The sequence below is a fragment of the Musa acuminata genome, chromosome BXJ3-6 (genome assembly GCF_036884655.1).
Source record: "Musa acuminata AAA Group cultivar baxijiao chromosome BXJ3-6, Cavendish_Baxijiao_AAA, whole genome shotgun sequence".
In the NCBI taxonomy this organism is placed as follows: Eukaryota; Viridiplantae; Streptophyta; class Magnoliopsida; order Zingiberales; family Musaceae; genus Musa; species Musa acuminata.
Genome location: NC_088354.1, coordinates 32,672,302 through 32,694,490, shown reverse-complemented (window position 1 = coordinate 32,694,490; position 22,189 = coordinate 32,672,302). Strand labels below are relative to the sequence as shown.

The 22,189-nt window shown below is 35.1% G+C and overlaps 1 protein-coding gene across 1 annotated transcript; it reads left to right on the top strand.

Moving 5' to 3' along the window:
- The first annotated feature begins 8,397 nt into the window (after positions 1–8,397).
- Positions 8,398–8,931, top strand: LOC103989030 (uncharacterized). The gene is made up of 2 exons (XM_065156786.1): positions 8,398–8,703; positions 8,788–8,931. Exons 1-2 carry the CDS (start codon positions 8,398–8,400, stop codon positions 8,929–8,931), a joined length of 450 nt encoding a protein of 149 aa, XP_065012858.1.
- The last annotated feature ends 13,258 nt before the right edge of the window (positions 8,932–22,189 follow it).

Genomic DNA, 22,189 nt, shown 5'->3' with positions numbered 1-22,189 from the left:
CCTCACCCATCCGACACATTTTTCCTAATAATAAATAGATAAATCATCTAATCATCATGATAGCGAATAATCCCCGAAAAGAATCATCTTATATATAGTTAATTATTATAATATATATATATATATGTATAAATATATATGTATATATGTATATATATATATGTATATATGTATATATATATGTATATATGTATATATATACATACATATATATATGTATATATATATATATATACATATATATATATATATATATACATATATATATATATATATCAAAAAAGTAATATGATAAAATATTATGAGGTACCATAATACATAATTTACTAGACTATTTTGTTGGTAGCTTCCAATTGTGATAGGCTCTAGCTCCTTTTACAGATGATCACTCACCCTCGGGTGCATCAACTAGGTTCCAAACCTTATTAGGGTACATGGAATCCATCTCAGAATTCATGGCTTTTTACTACTTCCCGGAGTTTATACATGTAATAGTCTCCTCGTAGGTTTGAGGATCAATATCATCAACATCCTCTCCTCCAATATGTCCCACATATCTCTCATGAGTATAGGATACTCTGTTGGACTAATGTAAAGTCGGAACTTGTGTGTTAGGTACCTAAAAAGGCTCAAGCTGTGGAGTGGTGCTTGAGCTAGGTTCTCCAACCTCACTTAACTCTATCATGCTCCCACTGTCTCCGCTAAAAATATGTTCATTCTCAAGAAATACTACTCTCTTAACTATAAAGACCTTTTGGTCCTCGGAATGATAGAAATAATACCCACAAGTTTCCTTGGGATATCCCACAAACTTGCACTGCTCCGTCTTCGATTCTAACTTATCGAAGTTGTGTCTTTTAACGTGGGCAGGGTAGCCCCAAATATTAACAACCTTAAAATCAGGATTTTTTCATTTTCATATCTCATATGGTGTAGACACTAACGATTTAATTGGAATTATGTTCAGAAGGTAAGTTGTGGTCTCTATGACGTATCCCTAGAATGAGATGGGTAGGTCAGCAAAACTTATCATGGACCGCACCATGTCTAACAGTGTACGATTCCTCCTTTCATATACACTATTGAGTTGAGGTATATAAGGAGGTGTCCATTAGGATAAAATCTTATGGTCCTTGAGGAACTGAGTGAACTTTGTACTCAAGTACTCATCTCCGCAATCTGATCGAAGAGTCTTGATACTTTTTCCAGTTTGATATTCCACTTCATTCTTATACTCTCTGAATTTCCCAAAGGCCTCGGACTTGTACTTTATTAAGTACACATGCTCATACCTTGAGAAATCATCTATTTCATCATGGATTCTAACTTGTTAGGGTTATGTCTCTTAATGTGGGTAGAGTAGCCCCAAATCTTAACAACCATAAAATTAAATTTTTTTCCTTTCCATATCTCATATGGTATAAACACTATTAACTTAGTAGGAACTCTGTTCAAAAGGTAAGTTGCGGACTCTATGATATATCCATAGAATAAGATGGGTAGGTCAGCGAAACTCATCATGGACTACACAATGTCTAACAATGTACGATTTCTCATTTTCGATACACTATTGAGTTGAGGTGCATAAGGAGGTATCCATTGAGATATAATCTTATGGTCCTTGAAAAATTGGGAGAACTCTATACTCAAGTACTCACCTTCTCGATCTGATTGAAGAGTCTTGATATTCTTTCCAGTCTGATTTTCTATCTCATTCTTATATTTCCTGAATTTTTCAAAGGCCTTAGACTTGTACTCATCAAGTACGTATATCTATACCTTGTGCAATTATAAGTGAATGTGATGAAGTAGGAGTAACCTCCTATGATATGAGTTGACATGAACCACATACATTACTATGTATGAGTTCCAACAACTCAATGGCTCTCTCTTTAGTTGCACTAAATGAAGCGTTAGTCAACTTTCTATGACGTCAAGGCTCGCAAATCACATATGACTCATAGTCGAATGAATCTAGGTATTCATCCTTCAATAACTTCTGGATTTTTCCTTCATATATGTGACATAGCCTATAATATCATATGTACACACTATTCATCTCATCTCGTCTCCTCTTAAACATACTTATATTCAAGATATATAGAGCAATATCTAGCATAAATAAACTATTATACAATTTTCCTCTAGTGATGATCTTATTATCCATTATAATTGAACAACCATTATTCTTAAAAACTAATTTATATTCATTAACTATCAAACATGAAATAGAAATAATATTTCTAATAATCGAAAGAATAAAATAACATACATCTAATGCAATAGTAGCTTCATCAAGCAGATGTAAGGTGACCTCGCTAATAGCCACTATAGTAACTTTTGCTTCATTGCCCATTTTGAGATCCATCTTACCTCTCACCAATCTTCTAGGGCTAGAACTTGTAACAAATTATAGATGTGATAAACACTATTGGTATATAATACCCATGTATTATCATAAGAATATGATAATTGGAGACTGATCATAAATGTACTTGAAGCTTCTCCAAGCTTTTATTTTGCCTTACCTACAAGATACTCTTTATAGTTCCTCTTCTAGTACTCATGTTTGCCGTAGTGGAAGTACTGGCATTTATCATTTCTCGAGTCCTTGGTAACCTTTGCTTTACCTGGTTTGCCCTTGCCCTTGCCCTTCTTAAGGGATTTCCTTTTGTTTTTTGTCTCACTAGCATTGAGAGAGAGTGGAGTCATCTATGTACTTTACATAGCAAATGATCTCATTCTCACTTGCCTCTTCTTTAGGCATGGGCATCACTATGTCAAAGACATATGCGATTTTCTTCACTGTAAGACGATTTTCAAGTCATGGAGCCAATCCATATAGTTTGGACTAGTGAGACAGTTGACATCCAGTATGACACATAAGGGATTTGAAAGCGACATGTTTTTGATAAACAAAAGATGTAGTAGAAATAAATAACATGCAAATTTTACAAAAAAATAAACAATCAAGATATGGACTTCTATCTTAATTTACTCTCACTATTTTCTCGCGAAACACATAACACTTTCCGGTATATGAATTGGAGACCATCGATAGATCTCTAGCGGGGATCGGAATCCAATTGACATCTTAGTGTAACCTCGAGGGACTCGATCAATCACACGAAGCCTGAAAAGGTAGGCAACTCTTGCCGATCATAACTTCTTATGATTCCAATCTTGTTCAGCCTCCGAAGCATCATAGCCTTGAGGGACTTGACCAATCATGATATTCGATTAAGTCATCACCATCGGTACAAGATGAATTTGATTCGATGATATGCCCTCGAGGGACTCGACTAAGTATACTACGTCCTCAGGTCACCGGTGATATCTCTATGTCATAGGTAAGATCTCAAATCGCAATATAGGTTAGCCTTGAGGAACTTGATCAACTCAACCTACGTTGGGAATTGATTTCTCCCTATAATGGAAGGCCATATGGGTTAATCTAATTATCTTATGCTTACCGACTTAATATTATCATGAGAGGAGATTTTGATTTGGTCTTCTAATATAATATATCATACACATACATATTTAATATATATCTACATCGCATGTAAATATATATACATATCTAGTATATGTATAATCAATCACACATCACATGAGCAATTACACCAAATGATCATGGACCACAACCTATTACGATCAAGCTCAAGCTAGTAGGCCTAATCACTCACATCATAATCTATGTGTGGATTGGTGTATCTACATACTTTGTGATTGTCCTGATCGATTCCGTCGGTATCTCGGCACATCTCTATATATTATGATCGTTTGTCTCGCCCTCATGGATCTCGTTGTCACCTCCACGCTCCTACCGCACCTTCTCATGTGATTAAAACATAATCACATACATGAAGGCTTAATAATAAATGAGAAAAATAAAGGCTCATAGGCCCCAATAATAATAATAATCACATCACACAATCCATGATCATCCTTCCACATCATATATCGCATATACACATCATCATGTAAGACTTCTAGATAATAATAATATTAATTAATTAAAATGTTTAATTAAGTATTTTTATAATTTTCGGGTACCCTACCCTAGGATGTCCCATGCAGCCAAGAAACCCTAGTCTCCAAGGTTACCCCTACAACTAGGAATCCTTAGTCGTAGGGCAGTCTTGGGCAACCAGGAATCCCTGGCCCCCAAGGTCTCTCTGTAGCCAGGAAACCTTGGCTACAGGGCAGTCATAAGCGGCCAGGGATTGTCACCTTGGCGGCAAGGGAACCCTAGCCGCAAAGGGTTCCTCATGTAGCTAAGACTCCTGGCTATAGTGGCCGAGAGCAGCATGGTTGCTCTCAGTTTATTGTAGGTAACTAGGCTGAGAGCCTCTTCTAAGGCTCTCGACTAAGGCTACAAGCAGCTCCCTCTTTTGTGTTAATAATTTTGATGTCAAAAAGCCTATCTAAAACCCCTCTCAATGGTGAGAAAGGGTGCAAGCTAGATTTGAAAACTATAATAGAAAAATTACAGCAATTGCACAAGAATAATTCTTTGTGAGTCATCAACTGGTAATTTAAAAACCAATTATTGCACGAATCAACCTAGCTCGGATACCACTGTTAAAAAGATCATAGGATCACATGTGTAGTAGAAGAACAAAAAAATATAAATCATAGAATTTTTAAATAAAGGTTTTGTCGTCGTGTGAAGATTGGTGCGTAAAATAAAATATAAAATTAAAAACCACGTAAATCAAGAAAGATTTGTTACCTAGAGAGATCGTATATCCCTGAAAATTTTTAGATCTATAGGAGTGGATAAAGGAGGTCAACTATCCTCCTCTCTAGGGCTGATCCACATAGTAGATGTGGCGAAGAAACTCCTCAAATCTTGCTCTCCACATGCACCACATGATCAAGAAGGAGCCGGGCTTTCTTGTTGTCCACACGCCCTCAACTGGGGATGTCGACTAAGGAGGAGAGGAGAGGGAGGAGAATAGGTAGGGCAGCCAAGAGGTGATTAGCCTATGTCAGCTTTTGGCCCCTCTTATTTATAGAGGTTTCTGCCACTTAACCATAATAGATCCTGCCCTATTGGGTACTGAATCTTTATCCAATTACCCAAACCTCTTAAATTAGTGGATCTCCATCGAATAATCTCTCATTAGCTCTTATTAGATCTTATCCATAAGATCCAATAATTAAGGGGCTTATTGGATATCCAATAAGATAGGGACTAATAGATATCTTATATTTGAACCTTTACTCGTCGCAACACCTATCATATGTGTGTAACCCTCTATGCCCAATATCAAGCTAGTCATGACTCATATCTATGAGAACTTCTTCTAACTCAATGAATTATCATCTCCATAATAATTCACTCAACTCATCGACTACTTACGTACTATGCTACTACGTTGCAGTCTCTACATGATACAGAAAAATCTAATCCATTGGACATTTCTATCCTTAGTTATCGTGTAGCTATAAATTCATCTAATATCCTAGAGACTGTATACCATACATGATGCTATTAGACTCATACGAAATATTCTCGAGTCTCACTTTAATTGAATTCTTTTATAGAACTCTTTCTCTATCTATCTGAATGACCCTAGCCATTGATTTACCTGAGTAAGAACATATAGGGTATTCCTCTCATAACATTGAGGGCGAATGATCTTCTATCGATACTCAATTACCCTTGTAAGATTGGCTACTACTCTCGATGACAAGCTACGCTAGATCTGAAACTTTCAAACCTATAAGTTCAGTATCAAAGAGTGGAGTACTCATACAGGATATCCTTAGTATCTCAAGTCTAAAGACCAGACATAAAACTAGGACCACAAAATTGCTATTTGATAATGAGGTATCATTAACCATCAAGCATTCTATGAGCGAATCAATCAGTGAACTCATTCTCTAATGGGTACTTGTATTGTATTCCTAGTGTTCCCACATGAGTAGTTACGAAACTAACCACCTCCATTATATGGATGAGTATACAACACATCAGTCTGTCCGATTATCTTCATATCCATCTCGAATAACCTATGACTGAGATTATTTAGGGTCTATATTTAAAGGTGAATCGATCTCATTATTATGATTCTCATTACATATATCTATGGACATCACAATAAATATAATATACAATATAAAATGAAATAATATTAATAATAATAATAAACAAAAAGATTGTGCAGCGTATCACGCATGTCATCACTCACGTGATTGACTTTCATGGCACCTATGACTAGCACCCTAAACCAGCTTGAACCAATCAAGCTTGTTTAATTTAGTTAACTAACAAGCTCAAATCAATAAAGGGAGAAAAATATAGACTACTATATAGTGCTAACTCAGACTGAACCGACCTAGTTGAGCCTTGGATAGACCACATACACTACACATGTCTATCCTAAGTAGCAAGTTGAGGCTAAGGTACAATAGATGAGATAGAGGGATAACGATGTGTTTAGTGCCAATTGCATAGATGGGTAGGCCTAACTTTACTAATTGGGTTGAGCCTCACTCACGAGTTGGGCTAAGTATTACCATTGAACTAGGTCACGCTTAACTCATGGATTAAATCATACCTACTTGTCATGGGTTATGTCGTGTCTGACCACATGAGTCGAACCATGGCCATATGAGTTAGATCGTACTTGGCCATATGAGTTATACTATACCTAACCATAAGGGTTACATTATACCCAACCATACGGCTTGGACCATACTTAGCCACATGGGCTAAGTCATACCTCACCACATGAGTTGAGCTATACCTGACAACATGGATTGATTTATGCTTGACCACGAAGGCTAGGTTATGTTTGACCACATAAGTTAGACTATACATAATCACATGAGTTTAGTTATGCCGAACCACATGTGCTAGGTCATACTTAGATACATGGGCTGATTTGGCCAATCAACTTAACACAAGTTAAATCATAACTTAACCCTCTTATTAAATTAGATATTAAAAATATTATAAAATAATAATTTATCTCAAATCTATTTTTTCATGAATTAACTAATTTAGATTCATAACTTTAAATTTAGAACTAATTAAATCATAAAAATTCACACATAATTCCTTGAGACAATGTGTCTAATTTAATGAATTAAAATTATTATTAAATCAATTAATTATTCTAATATCGTTATTTTTTATTATAAACTTTGAAATTTTAAATATTATTATACATCATATAGATTTTAGTAATTCTAATATTAAATATTTTAAAAATAAATAAAATTTGGTAAAATAAATAGAGGATCTTACTCATCCTCAGGATTCTTTTATCACTTCTCTCACTTTCAAATTGAATGAGAAATGACGAGGTGAGGTTCCTTTATATATAAAAGAATATACAAGAAGACCGACTCTCTTCAAAAGTAAATAATAATTTAATTTTTATTTTTTATTTTACTTTTATATACAAAGATAAAATTATAATATTTATTTCTTTTAATTCATAAATAAAAATAAATTTTTAACTATTTACTTTCTAAGATTAATATCACTCATTAAAAAATAAATTAATTAATAATTTAATTGATTGATAAAAATTATAACTTGTCCATATAATTAAAGAAATCAATCTTAATTATTTCATTAACCATACTATACAAACAAAAAATTAATAATTTAAATAAAAAAATAAATTATTTATAATAATTTAATTTATTTCAAGAAAGAAAATACGATCGATGATTACATGTCTAAAGTTCTGCTCTTTAGCTTCTGACTACAACACAGTTCATCAAATCAGTCAATTAATGTCAGCCTTGATGTTTATGAATTTTTGGCATGAAAAGTTCACGTCAATTCAATCCAAGAATATAAACTTTCAGATCATGAGTTATTGATGACATTAGATTATCTCTCGCATATATCTGTTTTTCACACAAGTGAATATTTTTAGCCCAACTGTTCATCAACTCGCCAACAATGAGATTTAAGCACTTCGCAGATCTCTTGAAGCATACAACTTCGGCCAAAGAATCTAAGAAACTGATTATTAACCCTTGCCAACATTGAGATTTAAGCACCTGGCAGATCTCTCCAAGCATATAACTTCGGCCTAAGAATCTAAGAAATCGAGTTCCCCCAAGTTCCCATCAGGTGATGTGGGAAGTGTCCTTGAGGATCAAACGACGAGGTACAGTTGACTTCCGATGGGCGTGTCGTCAAACACGCGTGAGAACTGTATGAAATCACCGCCGAATCACCAACGACCGACGTAGTTGAGCTCTACACATGCACATCGGAGGCAGCTGACACATGGAGCGCCCATTACACGCGTCGACTGTTGATCCCACGAGCCACCTCTTTCCCGCCTATAAACATGGCGCGCTCCGACCATTCACTTCTCCATTTCTAAGAGCGAGAGTTCTGTCGGTATCGCCGGAAGTATGGCTGCTATAACGAGCGATCAACGGCCGAGTATTCTTTCCCGTGTGGAGCGTTTAGATCTGATGCTCGGTTACTTGGAGGAGCTGCGGAGCAGCCGTGGCGGCGCGGAGAGGAGCCCCGGCACGTCCACCACCAGCGGCGGCGGGGCGGTAACCACCAGCGACGGCGGCAACTCCTCCGTCGACTCGTCCCCGAAGAGCCTCGACCACAGGCGGTGCAGGCCGATCGGAGACGTCGTGGTCGAGACGCAGGTCAAAGGCAACCTCATCGACCGCGTCGAACACCTCGAGATCCGGCTGCTCAAGGCAAGTTGTGTACATCCGATCATATCATGAGCAATCTACGGCTGAGAGAAAGCATAGAATGACATATTTTGGCGCACTTTGCAGTTGGAGGAAGAGATAGAGCTGGAGAAGAAGAAGAGTGAGGAGGAGAAGAGGACTAGAAGGAACGGCGAGAGGAGAACGCGTGGGAGAGGGTTGAGGCGGCTGATAACGTCCTGCGTGAAAGGAGATCTTGAGACAAAGGAATAGCTTATTCCGTGAGACAGAGCTCGTGGGGCTTGGATACAAAATGAGCAGTGTCTGCTGTTCTACCCGACCGCATGCATTTACGACCTCTATGTAAACTTGATTGTTATGCTTTTGGGTGTGGAATAAGCATGTAGTGCATGCATAGGAGATCTCTCTTTTGGTGGAACTATATTCACGACTTTAATGGTTGTAGCAACTACGTAATTATCAACAGCTCCATGGGAAGGGTGGTTCTGTGAGTAAAATCCTGACGTCACCGGGATCACAAAGCTATCATAACATTGAGGAGAATGATTTTAAGATCTAAGCTTGGTCCATTCAGACTCCCAACAAGTTAATTGGCTTGGCATAGAAGAAGGAAGCGGCATAACATCCAAGAGAGTGGTGGAGAAAACCTGCAGGAACTCCTGTTTCCGAACTCCAGAAGCTGAATTAAGAGTCCCTCTCTCATCCTCATTTCTAAAGGGACAACTCTTATCATAAACAAGAAGTTATGTATTAATAACCATGCAATAAGTATTTATTCTATAAATCACAATTCAGTAAATTGCCTTATACCCTCAGAACTTAACTAGTAAAATTCAGATCATCAGAGTATATATACGTAGAGAGAGAGTGTGTGTGTGTGCGTGTTTTGAATTTTTGATTGAGCAAGGCTATTTGTTAGTCATTTTGCCATAAGTATTTCGTCGTATGTAAATAAATCACCCTTAACCTGTGTAATTGCAATTACATTCCGAGATGCTGGAAGTGGCGTTGCAGTTTGAAATATTTGTACGTTGCAAATTAAATTTAATTGCTTCCTCGTACACTGACGCCCCTCTCTCTCTCTCTCTCTCTCTCTCTCGCTCTCTCTCTCTTTCTCTCTCCCCATAATTCTTCGAGTGCCAATGCGAAACCATAAATATTTGAGTATCAATAAAACTTATCCTTAGTCATTTTGCGATGAGTTTCGCTTGCAAGTGATTATATGTAAATAAATGACTTGTAACTATACGTACAATTAGAATTTTAAATGCTACACGGTTCGAAATATTTTACGTTGCTATTGCTGATTGCAAGTTAAAATTGAATAATTTAATTACTTCTGGTGCATGTCTTCTCTATCCATTATTTGAAATCGATCTGTTGGGAAATGATAAAAAACTTAAAACCATAGAAGAACTCGAAATAAAAAAATATTCAGACATCAAATACCAAATTATATATAAGAAAAGAATATATCAAAACGTAACGAGGTTTGGTAAATCTCGATGTGGCATGGTAAATTTATATCTATACCTATTATCTAAGGAGAAAATTAAAGTTTTTCCTATATACGAAAACGAAATAGGAAAAATCATGCTTCCAAATTAGCAAAAGGTTAGGATTCTGATTTGATTTATCATATCTATCAAAAGATTTATGTACACCTAAAAATATCAAAGATCTTACATGAATCACACACACACACACACATACACACACACACACATATATATATATATATATATATATATATATATATATATATATATATATATATATATATATATATATATATAGTTATATCTCAACAAATTATTTATAAAGATGAAAAAATATCTTTCTCCATTAAAACAAGAAAATAGAGTGACTCATAGATATAATCATATATAATCTCAAGGAGTTTATTTAACATACGAACATTTAATTAACTCAACATATTTTAATATAAATCATTATATAGAATTTAAAAATTATCTCATATTGAATCATAAATATATTGAGTTTACAACCATTAAGAGGAAGACAATATCATAATAATTTTAGATAAATAAACTAAATTTTCTATAATTATATAAACATATTATACATCCTCAAGATTTATCAAATAAATTGTCTCTAGGCATAGGTGATAAGTACATACTATTATCACTTTTACTTTAAGACGATTTTTTATAATTATGAATATTTCATACTTTTATAGTTTTCATATTAAAATAAATCTCTATTATTAATCATATAGGTTGAAGCATCAAAATAAATCCATTAAGTATTAAAAAAACTTCTGCAATGTTTGATTTAAAACATATATATGTCAAAATTATACATTTTCTTTTCGAACTAAAATACAATAGTCTTTCTTCATATGACATTTCTTATCACAAAAATATTACTTTACTATAAATATTTTCCTTATATGAGTTTATAAGTTTATATAATACTTATAAATTCAAGTAATTTATGCTTTAACTTTTTTTTATTGTTACCCACTCCTAGTATCTAAAATATTGTCTTTTCTACGTTAATATTAGTTCTTCTTAAGCAGTATTCTAGTAAGCTCATTTAAATTTCATTTATCCTTGGTTTTATAATAATAAATTTTAAATAAGTTAAATTAAAAAGAAATATAATAAAAAATAAATTACATAAGAAATGACTCAACTATATTCATGCTCGATGTTTTTGAGCTTGTAGCTTTGTTAGTCATAGTGATGATATAATCTTGAATCCCTTAAATATCATCATACTAAAATTTAGTTAGTTCCTTCGTTAAGATGTCAACAAATGACTTATCAACAAATTTAGATCGATTTTTAAATATTCGAGTATGATAGTTATATACTATAATGAAGTCTAAAAATTAGCAACAATTATCATAAAATTGAGCCTTATAGACCTTCCTCAACAATTAATTTTAATTATTTATTTCATAAAAATTTTAATAATTATATCTATGATCCTTTCAACTGATTCAATCAAAGTCTAACACACCTAGTGCAAATTATACATGCTCAAACTATTTAGAATTAGTTAATCTAGAAATTATAGGGACACTAGAAGTATTAAAATGCATGGAAGGAAGTATTATTATAAAATATAAAATAACATTAATACTTTGAGTTTCAAAAATACGATGAATTATTGATATCATCCATATTTTACGTTCGGTTGAAATATTAACATTTCAATATTTACTAAAAATTATTTATAGAGGAGTATTATCATCATCGTGGAATAAAATTATTACATTTGAGTATATAATTTTAAACTACAATGATATCCAAAATAGTATTATTCTTCCCCGTTACATAACTATTCAAAATTAATTTTTCTCTAGGATTATCTAAATCTCTTAATTATATATATCATTATAAATATTATTTTTTAATATAATTTTATAAATTCTTGGTTTAGACTACTTTAGTAGCTACAAAACCAATACAAGAATATAAAATATAGTTTAAAATATTTAATAAATAATAAAATATTTATTATAACTCATATCTTATAAATCTATTATCAGTCACTTTGGTAGCTACTAATTAGATAAAACTTAGGGATATAAGCTAATAACTATTAAATATTAATGAAAACTCATATAAATTATACTTATGATAAAATATAAATTATATTTATATTATAAATAAATATTATTTTATAATTATAAATATATGCATGTGAATAACTACATAAATATCTAATAATAATAATTAGAATTTAATTATCATAAGTAAAAAATTTACCAATATATTATATGATAAAACTATAAAAGAAAATCATAATTTATAATTTTTAAATTATATATGGAACCCTAAATTAGACTAGTTAACCCTATCTAATTAGGCAAGCCTAGAATTGGGTTACCCAAACATGGGTTGATAAATTTTGGCTAAATATCAGTATAATTTAGTTAACTAAAATTAAAGTTTATCAAAGTCATATATTGGTTAAATTTTAACTTTTCTCAAATTTGGTCAAAATAAGGCTAATCGAATCCGATCCAATCAAGTAGTCAAAATCAAGTTCGATTAAAATAGCATATCAAATTTGTTAATTTTATAGTTATGATATAAATCAAAAATATTTGAATTTATAAGGGTAAAACTATAATTTTATCGAGATATACGATATAAATATTTTATTTCTGAAAGGCAAGTTGTAAAAGGGATAAATTGGAATCAAAAGAATTTATAAGGGTAAAATAATTCTTTAATAACTCAAATCCCTTCTTAGCCTACACCGCGATGCGATCGTCAGATGTGCAATCGTCCATCATTCACACGATGCCTACATTTGACGCAGTGCACGATCGTCCGTCACCGAGACTTTGGTCATTTGTCTCCTAGCACCTTCTACCTAGACTATATCTATGGTTGACTAGTCTTCGCTAATGTTTCAACATGTCCATGCACGATATTTCTCATGCATGTGGCTATAACCACCATGCGAGTCTCATCAATCATGCATCTCCTTCGTGGTAGACCAACAAGCCCTACAATCGTTGCATAGCACTTAGCCACTCGGCAATGTGCATGTCCATGGTCGATCGGCTACTATGGTGACATCTCTACCACCATCTCACCGCACACACCACCTATCCTCTAACGACAATGCAAAGAACCCCCTCGATATGGTCCACACTTGTTCTACCTTTACTAATGCCACTACATATGCAGTGCCACTTGCGATCAATCCTTACCATCACAAATAGTAGTGACACCAACCAAAGTTGCTATGTGCAACACCGATGACCATGACAACTTGGCACAGTGTTTGGAAGGGGCTACTGCACATAAGCAGCTGCAATGTGATGCTTAGGCTACTGCACACACGATGCAATGATGTAGCGACGATATCCATATGGATAGTCATTGCCCATGACTAGGTCGATGACCAAGGAAGGTCGTTGCCCTCAAAGTGTTGTTGTCGATAGCAAGCTATCGATAGTAGCTCATCAAACAAATACGAGCAGTATATCATGGTTCCATCGTATTATATTACTCACAAGTAGGCAAGGAGCATGAAAGAATATATTCAGAGATTAGATAAGACGAATGAGATAAGAAAGCAGATCAATAACACAAACGAATCATTTAAGCATTATACAATCAAAATTGGATAACACCTTTTTACAAGCGAATGGTACTAATAAATAGATCTAAATACAAAATAGATCTTGTATACTTTTACAACATAAGGTATTTGATTTTAAAACAATAGGCTCTAATATCAATTGTGAGCATAAAAACTGTAATAATATTTTATTTTATACGAAAAATTTTAATGCTAGAATCAAAATAAAATAATAATAAATCAAGATCAAGATTGCATACCTTTTGATGTTATTTAGAAAACTTTTATTTGATCTACAAGTTTGTCGTCGTTCAATTTGAAGGAAGAAGTGATATCGATCTACAAGGAGAACCATACTCACATTCTCCTCTCTTTCTATCGTTCACAGAACCACTATAAATGATGAAATATGGGCTAAGGGGAGATAAAAAAAGATCTATAATATCTTAATGTATAACATAATGTTAATGATAAAACGAAGAGTGAAATAGTAAACAAGAAAAGCATATTTCAATTAGTATCATATGGTGTCTAATTATACATGGTGAAAGAGACGATTTCCTCAACTGAGTAGCGAGATTTCCTCATGCAGTTGAGGAAATATCATCTGCTATGTAGTTGAGAAAATCTCTCTGTTATCATGCCCCTGCAAGATCGAGCTCCTGTTAAGGATACCGATCTTGGGTCGATGCAACAAAAATAGTTTACGGGCTAGAGACTTCATGAGTGAGTTTGCTAGTTGATCAGTTGTATGTACATTGGAGACACGAAGTTGATGTCTGACAATTTAATCTCGCACAAAGTGAAAGTCGATGGCAATGTGTTTCATGCGTGAGTGGAACACTGGATTGACACATAAGTAGGTAGCTCCAACATTGTCATAGTATATTATAGGAGTAATAATAAAGCTGACTTTGAGTTCCTTGAGTAGATTTGTAACCCAATTGAGTTCAGCAGTAGTGGTAGCGATGACACGATATTCAGCTTCAGTTGTAGACTGAGCGATTGTCTTTTACTTCTTAGAACTCCAACTGATTGGATTAGACCCAAGAAAGATGATATACCCTAACGTGGAGATTCTATCATCAAAGTTTCCCGCCCAATCAGCATCATCAAAGGCATAGAGATGAAGTGGAGTGTCTTTATGGAGAAAGAGACCATGATTGAGGTTCCCTTTAAGATACCGCAAAATTTGTTTAACCATAGACCAATGCATAGCAGAAGACTGATGTATATATTGCGATAATTTATTGACTACAAATGAGATATCTGGACGGGTGAGAGCCAAGAACTATAAGGAGCCAAGTACTTGTCTGTATTGAGTTGAGTCCGTGGTAGGGCCGCCATCACATAATTTTAGTGATTCACTAGTAGAGAGAGGAGTAGCGACTTCTTTCGCATCATACATATTTGTCTTTGATAATAAGTCTTGAATATACTTTCTCTATGAGAGGAGGAGACCTGAGGATGTAAATGTTGCTTTCATTCCCAAAAAGTAGCTCAAGAGTCCTAAATCTTTGAGAGAGAATCGATCAGCCAACTACTTTAGAAATATCTGAATCTCCAAGGGATCATTGCCTGTGACAATAATATCATCTACATACATTAGAAGATATATTGTATTACCATGTTGTTGTCGTAAGAATAAAGAGGTATCAGACTTGGAATTGATAAAGCTAGTTGACATCAGAAACGATCCAAGTTCAACATACCAAGCTCTTGGAGCTTGAAGGAGTCCATAAATGGCTTTTTGTAATTTGCAAATATGTCATGGATACTGGCGATGAACAAAACCAGGGGGTTGCTGCATAAAGATATCTTCAGTTAGAGTCCCCTGTAAAAAGACATTATTAATATCCAATTGTCATAAGTGACATCCTCTAGAGATGGCCAAACTTAGAATAAGTCGAATTGTTATGGGTTTAACTACATGACTAAAAGTCTCTGTGAAGTCAACTTCAGGTCATTAATGAAACCCTTTAGCTACTAAACGTGCTTTATATCGAGCAACGGACCCGTCGGGGTTCCGCTTAATTTGGAAGACTCATTTACACCCGATGATGTTTTGTGTAGGATGAAAAGATACAAGAGTTCATGTGGAGTTATGGAGTAGAGCATCATATTCTTCACACATGACTTTATGCCAATGTGGAGAATTTTGGGCTTGAGTAATTATGGTGGGTTCACGGGTCTCATAAGAGGATTTGGTGATAGCATGTAGGTCGAGAACTTGACGTGGTTTAAAGATACTATTTTTTGAGCGTGTTGTCATTGGATGTCTGGGAACTATAGATTGTGGTATTGGTATGGGTGGTGGAGAGACATCGACCGGGGTTGGGATAAGCTGTGATACATCAGTGGCACTAGGTAAAGAAGGTTGATGTGTTTCTAAGGATATTACTTCAGTAGTAGGGGAGGCTTGTGAAGAAGACATAATGGAGATGGTGGAGAATCTAAACTTGTCAAAGGAAGTGACGGGAGCAGAACCCCAAACATCAATATAAATAATTTCAAATGGTGTCGAACATGATATGGAGGAAGAACCAAAAGGGAGTCTATGACTTTTATTACTAGACAAGCATCACAATAAATGCTATTATTTGTAGGAGTAGAAAGAGAATAACGAGAAAGTGATTTATTTTGGATAGAGAAGGAGAGATGACTGAGACGACGTTGCCACATATCGATTGGAGCTGCCATTGAGGAGTAAACAATGGGCTATTTGATTTGTGGAACTAACGGCCATTCATAAACATTATCCTTACTCTGGCCTTGGACCAAGGATGCCCCGTGTTTAAATCCTTAACAAGAAAAGAGTTAGGAAAGAATTCAATAGAGGTATTATTTTGTTTACAAAATTGAGAAATGAAAATGAGATTTCGTTTAATGTAAGGTGCACATAAAACATCATCGAGTGTAAAAGTTGTAATAGGTGAATTAAGCATTGTAGAACTAGTATGAGTAATTGGAAGTCCTTTACCGTCACCGATGATGATGTCGGTATTGGTATGGGTGCTGCAACAGCAGTGATGGCTCCTCACAATTTCTGCTCTAATACCATAATAAAACGAAGAATAAAATGGTAAACAAGAAAAGCACATTTCAATTAGTATCATATGGTGCCTATTTATACATGGTGAAAGAGATGATTTCCTCAACTGAGTAGCGAGATTTTCTCGTGCAGTTGAGGAAATCTAATCTGCTATGCGATTGAGAAAATCTCTCTGTTATCAATTATATATTGAGTCTTTAGAAAATCTTATTTATTTGTAGATAAGAGAAGATGGTCTAAGATAAGTATTTAAGAGTGCCCTATCAATGTCATCTCCTAAGAAATCTTAACACAATTAGATTTCATTTCTATTGACTAATAATTATAATTAGAATTCAATAAAATCTATAATATATTTTATCCAATTAAACAAGATCACATAATCTAACATTTATCCTTTGCCGTCAAATTAGTTACATCAGATTAGGTCTTCCTTTGTTTATTTGGTTATTAGTCCATTGTATCCTAGACACTTGCCTGACTCTTGATAGTTTGGTCTCGCCTCATCAAATTATGTCTTGTACACTTTCTTCCATGATTGACATTATATCCGAGGTCTCACTTGTATCTAACTAATCGATGATAAAGATATACTTCCTTAATGCCAATGATAGAAAAAATAACAAAGACCCTCATTACCCTCATGATAGAAAAAATAATAACAATGCCGACTCATCCTACCACTTGGGTTGAGGAAGTCACCTAGCAAAGTTAAGGGAAGGCCTGCATAAACACATTGAAGCCTGGTGGTATAACATAGCTCCCCTAGCCTTACCCTCCGGACAATGGTGCAAGGGGACATCCCTTGCCTGTTTCGGATAGGCTAAGAACCTTGACAAAGTATATTATCATGAGTGTCCTATCTTGACGTCGCTCTTTATAAGACACGCTCGTTAGCTACCACCATCAATAAATCCCTTAACAGGATAAAGGACACCATAACCATCATTGGCTTCATGCCATCAACTGCTCATGTATAAGACCCAAGCCCATAAGCTAAAAGGGGGCAAATAGGCTCTATTTAAACTCTTTTGAGCTCTACCAAAACCCATCCACTTACTCTACTAACTTGAGCATCAGAGGGGTCAGGTCGAGACATCCCCTTAACACTAACCACCTGTGCAGGGTATGGGCGAATCTAAGGGGCATCTCGAAGCGACACTAAGTGCCTTTGGGCAAAACCAAGTTGCACCTCGAGACGATCCCGAACTTACTTCAATAGACAAGTTGCACATCGGGACGATCACGAGTTAGCTACTATGAGCCATCAACACTTCGGAAGTCCACCCGCCACCTCGGTTGCCTGTGTCATCCACCCTAACACAAGCCCCAAGTTAGATCTGTACCTTCATGATCGAACTAAACTATAATGACTCTCCGACCAATGACACTAAGGCAACAACATCGCCCTAACTTACTTACTACTTGGTAATGGAAACTATGACAAATTCTTCAACCACTTCATCAAAACCTCCAAGACCTTCTTCAGTACAAGTCTCTCTCTTATAAATCTTTGCACCTTATCAATTGAGATAAGGTTATCTCGCTAAACATTTGGAGGCCTTGCAGCATAGCTAAGCACACCCTTAGAGCTAAATTTTGGAAGTCATAATTTATACATTTTAAATTATATATGGAACCCTAAATTAGACTAGTTAGCCTTATCTAATTAGGCAAGCCTAGAATTGGGTTACCCTTGGTAGATAAATTTTGGCTAAATATCAGTATAATTTAGTTAACTAAAATTAAAGTTGATCAAAGTCATATATTGGTTAAATTTTAACTTTTCTCAAATTTGGTCCAAATAAGGCTAATCAAATCCGATCCAATCAAGTAGTCAAAATCAAGTTCGATTAGAATAGCAGGTCAAATTGGTTAATTTTTTAGTTATGATACAAGTCAAAAATATTTGAATTTCTAAGAGTAAAACTATTATTTTATCGAGATATAAGATAGAAATATCTTATTTCTGAAAGGCAAGCTGTAAAAGGGACAAATTGGAATCAAAAGAATTTATTAGGGTAAAATAATTCTTTAAACACCCTAATCCCTTCTCAGCCTACATCGCCATGCGATCGTCAGATGTGCAATCGTCCATCGTTCACACGATGCCTGCATTCTACATGATGTGCGATCGTTTGTCGCCTACATGATGCCTACTATCGTCACGGTGCATGATCATCCATCTCCCAGCACCTTCTACCTAGACAATGTCTGCGATTGACCAGTCTTCGTTGATGTTTCAACATGTCTATGCACGATGTTTCTCATGCATGTGGCTATAACCACCGTGCGAGTCTCATCAATCATGCATCTCCTTTATGGTCGACCAACAAGCCCTACAATAGTTGCACAACACTTAGCCACTGGGCAACATGCATGTCCATGGTCGATCAGCTACTATGGTGACATCTCTGCCATCATCTCGCTGCACACACCACATATCCTCTGAGGGTAATGCAAAGAACCCCCTCGATATGGCCCACAATTGTTCTATCATTACTAGTGCCACTACATATTCAGTGCCACTTGCAATCAATCATTACCATCATAAACAATAGTGACACCACCCAAAGTTACTACGTGTGCAGCACTGATGACCACGACAACTTGCCACAATGCTTGGAAGGGGATACTGCACATAGGCAGCTGTGATGTGGTGCTTGGGCTGCTGCACACACGATGCAATGATGTAGCGATGATTTCCATCTGGATAGTCATTGCCCACGACTAGGTCGATGACCAACAAAGGTTGTTGCCCTCAAAGTGTTGTTGTCGATAGTAAGCTATCGATAGTAGCTCATCAAACAAATACAAGCAGCATGTCATAGTTTCATCATATTATATTGCTCACAAGTAGGCAAGGAGCATGGAAGAATAGATTCAGAGATCATATAAGATGAATGAGATAGGAAAGCAGATCGTCAACACAGATAGATTGTTTAAGCATTGTACAATCAAAATAAGATAATACATTTTTACAAGCAAATGATACTAATAAACATATCTAAAAAAAATAGATCTTGCATACTTTTACGACGTAAGGTATTTGATTTTAAAACAATAGGCTCTAATATCAATCATGAGCATAAAAACTATAATCATATTTTATGTTATACGAAAAATTTTAATGCTAGAATTAAAATAAAATAATAATAAATTAAGATCAAGATTGCACACCTTTTGATGTTATTTAGAAGACTTTTATTTGATCTGCAAGTATATTGTCGTTCAATCCGAAGGAAGAAGTGATATCGATCTGTAAGGAGAACTAGACTCGTATTCTCTTCTCTTTCTATCATTCACAGAACCATTATAAGCGATGAAACAGGGGCTAGGGGGAGATAAGAAAATATCTATAATATCTTAACATATAACATAATGTTACGTATTGAGTCTTTAGAAAATCTTATTTATTTGTAGACAAGAGCAGATGGTCTAAGATAAGTATTTAATAGAGTCCCCGGTCAATGTTATCTCCTAAGAAATCTTACCATAATTAGACTTCATTTCTATTGACTGATAATCATAATTAGAATTCAATAAGATCTATAATATATTTTACCCAATTAAATAAGATCACATAATCTAACATTTATCCTTTGCCATCAAATTAGTTACATTGAATTAGGTCTTCCTTTGTTTATTTGATTATTAGTCTATTGTATCCTAGACACTCGCCTGACTTTGATAGTTTGGTCTCGCCTCATCAAATTATGTCTTGTACTCTTTCTTCGATGATTGACATTATATCCAAGGTCTCACTTGTATCTAACTGATTGACGATAAAGGTATACTTTCTTAATGACAATACCCTATATCCTTGTTTACTATATCCTTATCACTCTCACGATAGAAAAAATAACAATAATGCTAACTCACCCTACCATTTAGGGTGAGGAAGTCACCTAAGCAAAGGTAAGGGAAGGCTTGTATAAACACATTGAAGCTCGGCGGTATGACATAACTCCCCTAGCCTTACCCTCCAGACAATGGTGCAAGGGGCCATCCCTTATCTATTCCGGATACGCTAAGAACCTTGACAAAGCATATATCGTCATGGGCGTCCTATCTTGACGTCTTTCTTTATAAGACACGCTCATTAGCTATCACCATCAATAAATCTCTTGACATAATAAGGAACACCATAACCATCGTTGGCTTTACGCTATCGACTGCTCATGTATAAGACCCAAGCTCCTAAGCTAAAAAGGGGCAAATAGGCTCTATTTAAACTCTTTTGAGCTCTACTAAAACTCATCCACCTACTCTACTGACTTTACCGTTAGAGGGGTCGGGTCGAGATATCCTCTTGACGCTGGTCACTTGTGTAGGGTATGGGTGAATCTAAGGAGAATCTCGAAGCGTTGCTGAGTGCTTTTGGGTAAGGCCAAGTTACACCTCAGGACGATCCCGAGCTTCATTCAGTAGACAAGTCATACATCATGACAATCGCGAGTTAGCCACCATAAGCCATCAATACTTCAGAAGTTCACCTACCTCGGTTGCTCGCCTCATCCGATAGATTTATATCTTGGGGATCAAACTAAATATTTAGAGGCCTTGCAGCATAGCCAAGCACACCCTTAGAGCTAAAAGAATTCTTGAATAGGACAATGTCCTTTGGTCCCAACTCCTGATAAAATATGACACTCTCTCGGCAAACAATAATAAAAGTAATAATTTGTTTGGTAACTACTTGATGCAGAGCCTTGGCTATGCTAAATGATCAAATTCAATTTCCCTAACAACCTTCGGGGTGTCAGACTCCTACCTCTACATCCATGACCCCAACGAAACTATATTTTAATTTCATCTTGAACTTACCTTAAGATCGTTTGCTCCTGCATCTGTTTTTCGTATGTCTTGACTTCTCACTTTAGGATAAGATAGAAAATATAGTTACCGTAGGATGCCATTCATTAAGCTTTTGTCATCCTCAATGACCTCAACAGTGGCCTTAATAATATTTGGGTTCACTCCGATTCACGGCAACTCATCAACCACAATATCATCAAAAATATAGTTAATCCTGCATAAGTTTCTTGAAATATTCACAATATCATCATAGATTGTCTTTCTGTTGATTCGTTGACCAATATAATTTTATAAAATAATACTCTTAAAACTTGAAATTATGACATTGATGCAATACCTAACTTGGCCAAAACCTGACGACTAAGCTACTCGTAGGATAACGCTACATCCCTTACCTCTCTTGTTGTCTCTTATTACATGTTTATCTTTAATGGTTAATGAATAATCATTCTCTTAAGAAAAATACTACCTACAAAACAATTAATGAAAGAGATTAATTTGAAGGCGTGGCTAAAATACCAATAATGCTCGGATCATATTTTAAAATCAAGAAATAGATTTTATGTAAGC